At 54.9% G+C, this 11169-nt stretch overlaps 1 protein-coding gene across 1 annotated transcript; it reads right to left on the bottom strand.

Moving 5' to 3' along the window:
• Window positions 1–3831: 3831 nt before the first annotated feature.
• Window positions 3832–6760, bottom strand: LOC126647795 (keratin-associated protein 10-6-like). Its single transcript, XM_050330326.1, has 6 exons — window positions 6072–6760; window positions 5313–5807; window positions 5173–5229; window positions 4507–4950; window positions 4080–4374; window positions 3832–3954 (listed from the first exon to the last, which is right to left on the bottom strand). The coding sequence occupies exons 1-6, from the start codon at window positions 6758–6760 to the stop codon at window positions 3832–3834; spliced, it is 2103 nt and encodes a 700-aa protein (XP_050186283.1).
• Between the last annotated feature and the right edge of the window lie 4409 nt (window positions 6761–11169).

The following is an 11169-nucleotide window of genomic DNA, read 5'->3' as shown; positions in this document are numbered from 1 at the left end:
CTTGGGTTGAATATTTAGGCAGATTAATCTCTTCCTATCTCCTCCTCCTCGAGCTGCTGGGTGAGGAAATTGCCCTCCAGCACTTTGAGGTGCCCTCACAGCAGCCTCCAGCAGTTATCTTGCTGAGGAACATCTCAAAGTCTTGTTGGAACAGCTCTTCGTGCTCTCCTTGGGCTCCAAAACCATCACCAGTCCTGCATCTCCCTTTCTACAGCGAGTTATTTTACACCCTGCTGTTATATTTGATTGGCAAGAAATTTTCTTCTAAGAGGACACATAAATTTATCTGCGTTTGTAATAGGTGGGAACATCAGAGGGCTGGATTATTACCCTCAATTGACGCCTTATTTGTGGGTCTCTATTACATTTATGAGCAATTTGGTCCTTTGACTGGGCACGTCAGTGGGTCAGTGAGTCAGGACCCCACAGCAACATCCTTTGGTGGCCCTCATTTCATGACCAGAGGTTGGTCTGGTGCTGCAGGAGGGGGCAGTTCAGCCCTCCTGAGCACTGAATTCTGCTGCCCAGGAGCACATTTCTGAAAAACTCCATAAAATATTACATTGTCAGTGCTTTTGCCTCCCAATAATCAAGGAACTTGTTGTGTTCCACCACCAAGAGCTACCAAAGGTGGAGGCACTTTTCTACTAGGGGAAAAAAAAAAAAAATAAAAACAATAAAACACCTATTTCATAAACTGCTGAACAACTGGCTTTAAAATAGGATCCATCTGGATTTTAGGCAGCCCTTGGTTTACCTGAGAGCCTCCTACATGAGTTTTCCTGCTCTGTGGCATCAGCACTGGTTGGCACCAGGGATTTCATCTGGCTCATGTGCCAGCATCCCATGGCACAGAATCCCAGAATCCCTGAGGTTGGAAAAGACCTCCCAGCCCATGGAGTCCACCCTGTGTCCCATCCCCACCTTGTCACTGGAGCAGAGCACTCAGTGCCACATCCACTCCTTCCTTGGACACCTCCAGGGGTGGGGACTCCCCCTCCTCCCTGGGCAGCCCCTGCCAAGGCCTGACCACCCTTTCCAGGAGGAAATTCCTCCTCATGCCCAACCTGACCCTCCCCTGGCACAGCTTGAGGTTGTTCCCTCTTGTCCTGTGTCATTACCTGGGAGAAGATCCTGACCCTCACCCAGCTCCCCCCTCCTGTCAGGGAGTTGCAGAGAGCCAGAAGGTCCCCCCTGAGCCTCCTTTTCTCCAGGATGAGCCCCCCCAGCTCCCTCAGGAGTTCTCCAGCCCCTTCTCCTGCTGCTCCAGCTCCATCCCCTTCCCTGGCCACGCTCCAGCCCCTCCATGTCCCTCTTGCCCTGAGGGGCTGTTACTGCCCAGGACTCCCATTTAGCTGAAAAAGCATTTCCCACAAGAAATCAGGGCCTTCTCCCCCCGATTTCTCAGCCTTCCCAGCCTTGCTTGTAATTAAATCTCACAATCTGGGGCTTCATCACACCCCACTTTCCCCCGTCACCCTTCCCTGCCACGACCGGCGGGGCGAGGGTGCAGCTTCCAGGTGGGGTTTGGTGGCCAGGCCTTCCCGGGGTTTTGGGAATAGTTGGAATGCCAGGGGGCTGAGTGTGGAGTGCAATTGGCCTCACGTGAGCACCAGAGTGGCTTGCCTGCCCCGTTTTCCCCCCCAAGGGATTTTTGATCGGGCTCATGAGCTCATCCTCCCTTCTGGGACTCCAGAGGGAGAGGAGCCCAAATCCGGCCCCTTTTCCTGTTTACCCGGGAAGGTGAGTGCTCAGGGAGGAATGATAAATGATCATCTGAATAATTAAAGCTCACAGAAAGAGGAACTAACTGTGGTTAGGGGGGGAAAAAAAAAATAAATAAAAAATACCTCGGCTGTTTTATCTTTCGCCTTCGGACTCTCGCAGAGGTTTGCTTTGATTTCCTCAGTGTTTTAAGGAAGGAAATCTGGCTTTCCTGGGGTATTTTTTTTTTTTTACTTTACTGCATAAAACTGTGTTTTGATCTCTCAGAGCTCACGTTTCTTGCTCTGAGCTGCAGTTTTCTCCCTGCTGTAACAGTTTCAGAGGTGTAGTTTGAATATGCAGGTGCTCAGGGAGGGGGATCCCTCTTTCCCTGGTTCCCTCTTTCCCTGGTTCCCTCTTTCCCTTCCTCCAGCACCACCTGCAGATGAAATTTCTGCTCTCTGCTGATCTGAGGTGAATTAAAATCTGAATTTCTCTGCTCATGTGAAGGATTAAATATCATGCAAACACCATGCCACGGGAAGGGAAAATCTTATCTGGGTGCCATTTTTCCCCACCTACAGTTTCTTTATTCCCAGAAGGTTCTTCTATTTGATTTGGGAGCAGGAGCAAAGGAAATTGTTGCTTGCACAGAATGTTTTAATGAGTTTTAAAAGAGTCTTGGGGTAAAATTAAACCTGCACAGGGAGAATTTGTGGGGTTTTTTTATGCTGGTTTGCCCCAACCTGCTGAGAGAGGAGGATGGAAACAGAAGAACTGTGAGGGTGGAATGATTTATGTGAGGCCAAACATCCCCAAACCAGGGCCAGACCACGTCCACTGGGGTGGGATTTGTCACTTCCCACTATTGGCTGGCTCCTCTTCCAGAGGTGAGACAGTGATAATTCCAGGGGAGTCACCAGCCCTGTGCCCCAGGGTGTCTTCAAAGAAGGAGCCAGTGGGTGCTCGCAGACGGTCACACCCTTGTCTGCTGCCTCCCCCACGCTCTGTCGCTCCTCCCTTCAGCATTCCAAGAGGGATTTGCTCAGCCAAACCCTGCTCTGTCCCATCTCCCTGTCTGGAAACCTGCAGAGCACGACCTTTCTCCGTGACAGGGAGGTTTGGAGCCCCTGATGGATGTTTCTGACTCCTTGGTGAACGATTTTCCGAGAGATTTGAGGGAGCAAGGGGAGCTTTGGGGCAGCACTTCAGAGGAGCACTTGGAGAACGCACCTTTGGGGTTCTAAAGCCTTTCCTAAGCCATGAGAGGGTTTTTTATTCCAGCAATGAGCTGGAATATCTGGGATATCAGGCCCTGAGCTCTGTGGTGAGCAGGGAATGGCCTTGAGCTGTGCCAGGGCAGGGTTAGGTGGGATATCAGGAGAAGGTTCTTCCCCTAGAGGGTGGTTGGGCACTGAACAGGCTCCCCAGGGCAGTGGGCACAGCCCCAAGGCTGCCAGAGCTCCAGAAGGGTTTGGCAAAAGCTCTCAGGGATGTATGTGGTGGGATTTTGGGATGTCCTGTGCAGGGCCAGGAGCTGGACTTCGATGATCCATGTGGGTCCCTTCCAACTCAGGATATTCCTTGATTCTCTCATCCCAGATGGGTCTCAGGTCTCCAGCTGCTGCCTTAGACCTTCCCAAGCATTCCAGAGGGAGCTGCCACCCTATAGATACTAGGATTTTAGGAAGAAATCAAAAGGATAAAACACAAGTCCAGGGCAATACAGAAGTGAAGGGAACACCGGTGGGGCCAAGATCATTTGTTTTATTCACACAGGGAAAGGAGAAGGTGACAAGGAAGGAACAAACAAGGATATTCCTCCACCAAGACCAGTGCAAGGAGGAATTACAGACTCTTTCTCCCAGGAAATATTCCTGGGGGCACAAAATCGCTCGGTTACATGTACAAAGAAAGGCACTTTCTTGAGGTAAACACAGCAGGAACGAAGCAGAGCTGAAGGAAAACCAGCGGAGGATTTTTCTCCTCCCAGAGCAGGGGAGGGCACGGGGGGAAGACCAAGACGTGAGGAAGAACATCCAGGCATTTACAAACCTTTTTCAGTCCTTTGCCTTTGGAGGCTCCACAGGGCAATGATCTCCTCAGGATCCCATCACGGAGGTCCCCTCAGAGACCCCGGAATTTCCGGGCGCGGACGTCGGAGCAGCGGATGGAGCAGCGCTGGCCACACAGCGGGGAGGCCTGGGTGACACAGGGGGTGGGACAGGACTCCACGCACTTGGTGACGGCCTGGACACCCCCACAGCGGGTGGGGGGGCCACAGCTGGTCACACAGCAGGGATCCTGGCACGTGGTGGTGCACTGGGTCACCCCTTGCAGCAGGGATCCTGGCAGGTTGTGATGCACTTGGTGACCTCCTGACAGCAGGGATCTACACATGTGGTGGTGCATTTGGTGACCTCCTTGCAGCAGGGATCCTGGCACGTGGTGATGCACTTGGTCACCTCCTGGCAGCAGGGATCTTGGCACGTGGTGGTGCACTGGGTCACCCCCTGGCAGCAGGGATCCTGGCAAGTTGTGATGCACTTGGTCACCTCCTTACAGCAGGGATCTTGGCATGTGGTGGTGCACTTGGTCACCTCCTTGCAGCAGGGATCCTGGCATGTGGTGGTGCACTTGGTCACCTCCTTGCAGCAGGGATCCACACATCTGCTGGTGCACTCGGTCACTTTGCAGCAGCAGCAGGGATTCACACACCTCCTGGTGGTGCACTTGGTCACTCTGCCACAGCAGGGATCCACACACTGAGTGGTCACATATCCACAGCAGGGATCCACACGCCTGGTGATGCACTTGGTCACGTCCTGGCAGCAGGGATCCACACACTGAGTGGTGCATTTGGTCAGGTCCTGGCAGCAGGGATCCACACACTGAGTGGTGCATTTGGTCAGGTCCTGACAGCAGGGATCCACACACTGAGTGGTGCATTTGGTCACGTCCTGACAGCAGGGATCCACACAGGTGGTGATGCACTTGGTCACGTCCTGGCAGCAGGGATCCACGCAGGTGGTGGCACATCTGGTCACACAGCAGGGATCTTGGCACCTGGTGATGCACTTGGTCACCTCCTGACAGCAGGGATCCACACACCTGGTGATGCACTTGGTCACCTCCTGACAGCACGGATCTACACACCTGGTGGTGCACTTGGTCACCCTGTCACAGCAGGGATCTTGGCACCTGGTGGTGCACTTGGTCACCCTGGCACAGCAGGGATCCACACACCTCGTGCTGCGCTTGGCCCCTTTCTTGCAACAAGGATCCACACACCTGCTGCTGCTCTTGCCCCCTTTCTTGCCAAACAGATCCAGACCCTTAGGAGAGCACTTGGGCATTTTCTTGCAACAGGGATCCACATACTTAGTGGAGCTCTTGGACACTTTCTTGCAGTAGCAGGGATCCACGCACCTGGTGGCACAGGTGGTCACACAGCAGGGATCTTGGCACCTGGTGGTGCATCTGGTCACTTCCTGGCAGCAGGGATCCACACACCTGGTGGCACATCTGGTGACACAGCAGGGATCTTGGCACCTGGTGATGTACTTGGTCACCTCCTGCAACAGGGATCTTGGCATGTGGTGATGCACTTGGTGACCTCTTTGCAGCAGGGATCCTGGCATGTGGTGGTGCATTTGGTCACCTCCTTGCAACAGGGATCTACACATGTGGTGGTGCATTTGGTCACCTCTCTGCAACAGGGATCTTGGCATGTGGTGATGCATTTGGTCACCTCTCTGCAGCAGGGGTCTTGACATGTGGTGGTGCACTTGGTCACCTCTCTGCAGCAGGGATCTTGGCACGTGGTGATGCACTTGGTGACCTCCCTGCAACAGGGATCCTGGCACGTGGTGATGCACTTGGTCACCTCCTGACAACAGGGATCTTGGCATGTCGTGGTGCACTTGGTGACCTCCTGGCAGCAGGGATCTTGACAAGTGGTGATGCACTTGGTCACTTCTTGACAGCAGGGATCTTGGCAAGTTGTGGTGCACTTGGTCACTTCCTTGCAACAGGGATCCACACACTTAGTAGTGCACTTGGTCACCTCTCTGCAGCAGGGGTCTTGGCACGTGGTGGTACATCTGGTCACACAACAGGGATCCTGGCACGTGGTGATGCACTTGGTTACGTTCTGACAGCAGGGATCTTGGCATGTCGTGGTGCACTTGGTCACCTCACGGCAACAGGGATCTTGGCATGTGGTGATGCACTTGGTCACCTCCTTGCAACAGGGGTCTTGACAAGTGGTGATGCACTTGGTTACATTCTGGCAACAGGGGTCTTGACATGTGGTGGTGCACTTGGTCACTTCTTGACGACAGGGATCTTGGCACGTCGTGGTGCACTTGGTGACCTCCTGGCAGCAGGGATCCACGCAGGTTGTGGTGCACTGGGTCACCTCCTTGCAGCAGGGATCTTGGCATGTCGTGGTGCACTTGGTTACGTTCTGGCAACAGGGATCCACACATGTGGTGGTGCACTTGGTCACCTCTTGACGACAGGGATCTTGGCACGTGGTGGTGCACTTGGTTACGTTCTGGCAACAGGGATCCACGCAGGTTGTGGTGCACTGGGTCACCTCCTTACAGCAGGGATCTTGGCATGTCGTGGTGCACTTGGTGACCTCCTTACAGCAGGGATCCTGGCACGTGGTGGTGCACTTGGTGACCTCCTGGCAGCAGGGATCCTGGCACGTGGCGCTGCACTGGGTCACCTGGGAGCAGCAGGGATCCCTGCAGCTGGCGCTGCAGCTGCTCACCCCCTGGCAGCAGGGAGGGACACGCGTGGACACGGCCAGCCCGCAGGATCCCTGTGCCAGCCCCAGCCCGCCCAGGTTCACGTAGGTGGTGCTGCCCTGGGGGACTCCGGTGTAGCAGCAGCGGCTCCCACGAGGGGGCAAACAGAAGCCCTGCTGGAAGTTGCAGGCGGTGCCGCAGGAGGGATCCGGGCGGCTTTTCACGGGAAAGCTCCTCACCAGGACGGCGGGAGGGGGGATGCAGAGCTGGGCCGTGGGGCAGCCGCTTCGGAGACGCATCTTCGAGGGGAGGGGTGGGGAGGAGGCTGAAAGCAGGAGAGGAACGAACTGTGTGAGAAACGGGCATCGCGTTCAGCTTTCCCGAGGCTGTTTTATGCACAGAGATGAATTATCCCTTTTTTTCCAGCGGAACCCTGAGCTAGGAAAACAGCCCGAAATCCGTAGCAGGGGATGAACTCCCCTTGAAGGCGTTTCAGGCAAGTTTGTAGCTACTTTCAAACCACTTCTCAGAACAGGGAAGGAAAGCTCTTTGGACTCAGCTGGGTTCTACTGCGAGGTCTGAAGGCACAACAACCCCAAGCTCCCCTTGGTTTGGGATTAATCTTTGGCTTCACTTCCCTATTTCCACCCAAAAAAGGAGATGATTCGGCTTCTGACCTCGCCCTGTCCACGCTCAGACCCTCGGCCAGAGGAGTGTGTGGGGGTCCCATCCTGGAAAACTTCCCCAGGGAAAGGACCTGCCTCTCCCAGCGCAGCTGCTTTCCCAGCTCTCCCACAGAAGTCCTGGCTCTTCTCATCCAGACTCCCTTCCAGGCATGGCTTACCCTCGCAGCCTGAAAGTCTCCTGCTTCTTATCTCCCCTCCCACTTTTTTCCCTTTGAAGTCCTAACGTTGCCTTTTGATCTCTCTCTCCCAAGCCCCAGCGATTCCCTGGTTAAGGCAGGGGAACAAAATCACTGGGGAAGGGAGAGAGGTTGGTCCACTCTTGGTGGAGGAAGAGCAAAACACGCAGCAAACAAAGCCTGGTAGAAGATGGAATTAATATTTACCCCCAACTCAGCTGCTGGATAAGCCCCACACACACACACACAAATCTCACCAACCAGAAGCACCCAAAAGTCTTTTAAGTTGCTTCTGCAACACTTGGAAATGAAATAAACCCAACCACTACGTGACTTCCCAGCAAGAACCAAGCAAGACTTACCCAATTCACCACCAGCAAGCCCCAAATGAAACCCAAAACGGTTTGAAAAAGGCCACAATATGAATCCTTTTATATGATTTCGGGGTCCGTGTCTCCGGAAGTGAGACACCTCAGGGGTATGGAAATCCAATTTTTAATAATCCAGACCTGTTCCACCTCCAGTCCTTCAATTATACCCACTTCCATTATAATTTTTAATGCTGCCCAGGCTGGACATTATGACTGCTGGAATTCCCCATCCACGCATTTCCTACGGAGGGCAGGGAAGTAAAGAACCGATGATACAGCCTGGAAAATATCCGCCCCCACACCCCCTCAGGATTAAACTTTGTTTGGATAAAAGTTATTTTGGGATGTTTTCTTGCACCTCCTGAGGCAGCCCATAGCCCAGGAATAAACAGGACTCTGGAAGTGGCTTTGTTGTCCTCTGCTCTGGAACTCCCAGCCCATGGAGTCCACCCTGTGTCCCATCCCCACCTTGTCACTCAGTGCCACTTCCAGGCCTTCCTCGGGCACCTCCAGGGATGGGGACTCCCCCACCTCCCTGGGCAGCCCCTGCCAAGGCCTCACCACCCTTTCCATGGGGAAATTCCTCCTCATGCCCAGCCTGACCCTCCTCTGGCACAGCTTGAGGCCATTTCCTCTTGTCCTGTGTCATTACCTGGGAGAAGATCCTGACCCTCCCCTGGCTCCCCACTCCTACCAGAGGAGTTCCAGAGAGCCAGAAGGTCCCCCCTGAGCCTCCTTTTCTCCAGGCTGAGCCCCCCCAGCTCCCTCAGGAGTGTCTCCAGCCCCTTCTCCTGCTGCTCCAGCCCCTCCATGTCTCTCTTGCCCTGAGGGGCCCAGCCCTGCTGGCAGCACTCGAGGTGCCCCTCCCCGGTGCCCAGCACAGAGGGACAACCCCTGCCCTGCTCCTGTGCCCACACCAACTTTGATCCAATCTGACTTCCCACCTCCCACAGCTCCTGTTCCTGGCTGAAAATCCCTCTTTACAAGAGGGGAAGGAGAGAGCCAAGCAGTGGAGATCAAAGGCTCTGAAACCTCCTTCTCTGCTCGCTGCAAACCAGCCTGAAGTCACTGGGTGACACAACATCAGACCAGTATTTCTTGCCCACAGAAGTGAGGGAATGTTTCACCTGCAGATGAAGGTGTGTCCTTGTGCCTGCTCTTCCTCCTTTGAGTGTGTGTGTGTGTGTGTGTGCCCAGGGTGGAGACTTTTGGCTGCTAAGCAGAAATAGATAAATCTGGGATCCCTGACTGGACTGAGAGTTTGCTGCCCACCACAGGGATTGGCACTGGTAGGAACTCAGCTGATTTTGGGTGAACCAGAGGGATGAAAAGGGGGTTGTCACTCCATCCATCACCCATCTGCTCTTCAGGGATGCACCTGCACGAGGGCAAAGGCAACCTCGTGGCAATGGAGATGTTGTTTGGACTCAGAACTTCAGGAGCAGATGCAAAACCTCACCAAAATGAGGATTTTTCCAGCAGCACCGTGTCCAAACAGGACAGTGGCAGGCACAGAAGGAGGTCAGACGTGGCTAAAAATTAAAGAATCCCCCAAATCCCACATCCCATCCTGTCTCTAATGGACCTCATGATGTGTTTGTTGGGCTGGAGGGTGTTTGAGCATCACCCCCAAACCGCCCCGTGACTATTGGAGAGCGAGCCGGGAGTCCACTCATTTCCCAAATTCTTCTGAGGGGACACGTGGAGTCCCAAAAAGCCATCCCAGCTCCCTCCAGGTTGAGCTCCAGCCACGGAAATAGGCGGTTTCCATTAAAAATAATTAGTCAAATAATCCATCACGGGGCAGAGGCGGAGCGAGGCCGGATTTGGGATGGGGAACTCGCCTGGGTGCCTGGGGCTCCTCAGCTCCCGAGGCCAGAGGACACACCAGGCACATCCCAGCTTCAAGGTGCTGTGTCTACTCATCCTGTCTCAGCTGATCCTGAGCTGGGTAAGTTCCTTTGGGGATCCTACAGCTCCCAGCCTGGTGCTGCTCCTGATTTCCCACCCCTGCAATGGATTCCTGGGGAGAGGGGGGAATTTGTTGGCTCTCAGCCTCCTTGGGGAGAAGGGTTTTCGAGGAGTGCCAGCCTTCCCTCGTGCTGGCTTTGCTGGAATTCCCATGGATGCTCTTCAAAAGCCTTCCTGCTGTCCCAGCACTGGGGTTGAGAGGGATAAAAACACCCTCTTGCCCAAACTGCTGTGATAGTCTAAGCAGGGAAGTGGCTGCAGCATCTCTGCAGTCCCAGGTGAGCGTGGCCAGCCTCGTGGGGAAGCTGAACAACTCCACCTTGCTCTTACCTGTCTGTCCTGTTGCTGCTTTTAGTCATGGCAGGGGTAGGACAGGGACGGCTACACCCCTGGGTATTCCCAGCAGAGGAGTTCCAGGACAAGGAGAAATCACCTGGAGAAGGGAGGGATCAGCTGGAAATTTATCAACCTGGAAATGTGGCTCAAATCCACCGCTCTCCTGAGAAAATGTCCTTGAAACTGTTTGGCTGAAAACAGATCCTGAAAGGAAAAGCTGCTTTTTTAAGGGGATTTTAGGCAGGAGAACAACAGAACCACTGAAGTTTTCACTGAATGTCTGGGGTTTTTTTGGTGGGGAGGGGGAGGAATAGCCATGAAATCGCTCTTTTCCTTTCAGCTCACCCTCAGCGTGGAAGGATGAGCTCCCAGTGCCAACTGCCCTGCTCTGCTGCACAGACCGGCCCCTGCCCCTCACCGTGTGCCAGGGGGGACCCAGAGCCGTGCCCTGCACAGGACTCACCCTCCTGTCCCGAGCAGAACTTCCAGGTGGATCCCTGCCCGTGCCAGGGGGCAGATGTTTGCCCTCAGGTTGGGCCCGGCTGCCCCTGTGTGAGTTCACGTGGGTGCCCTGCTGGTGGTTCCTTGGGATTCCCCTCAAGGAGGTTCAGGCTGGACACTGGGAAGAATTTCCTCATGGAAAGGGTGGTCAGGCCCAGGGGATGATGGTGGAGTTCCCCATCCCTGGAAGTGTCCAAGGACTGGGTGCTCTGTGGTGGAGGGGGTGCCAAAAGGTGGGCACGGGACATGGGACTCACTCAGTGACCTCGGAATGCTTTTCCAACCAGAATTCTGTGCTTGCCCTTCCAGCCCACGGCCTCTCCAGTGGAAACCTGCCCCGTGAAGCTGCCCACCCCATCCATGGAGCCCTGCACCATCGACACCCCCGGCATGTGCGTGATGACCTTCCCCCTGCAGCACAACATCCTGACCGTGGAGCTCTGCCCCTCGGACGGCACCGGGACGCCCCTCCCTCCAGACGAGCTTTGCACGGCCAAGACCCTCGGGAGCTGCCTGGAGGATGTGTGTCTGGGGGAGCCCTGCACCCTGGAGGTGCTGGAGCCTTGCTGCGCTCAGGGGGTGGGGATCGCTGAGCCCTGCCCCGCTCAGCCCTCGGGATTTACAGAGCCGGGTGTGTCCCCGAGCATCACAGAGCCCTCAGCCCCGG

This window comes from Myiozetetes cayanensis, unplaced genomic scaffold, assembly GCF_022539395.1.
Source record: "Myiozetetes cayanensis isolate MyiCay16 unplaced genomic scaffold, myiCay2020 scf41, whole genome shotgun sequence".
Classification (NCBI taxonomy): Eukaryota; Metazoa; Chordata; class Aves; order Passeriformes; family Tyrannidae; genus Myiozetetes; species Myiozetetes cayanensis.
Note: the sequence above shows the minus strand (reverse complement) of the source record. Positions and strands in the feature narration are given on the sequence as shown.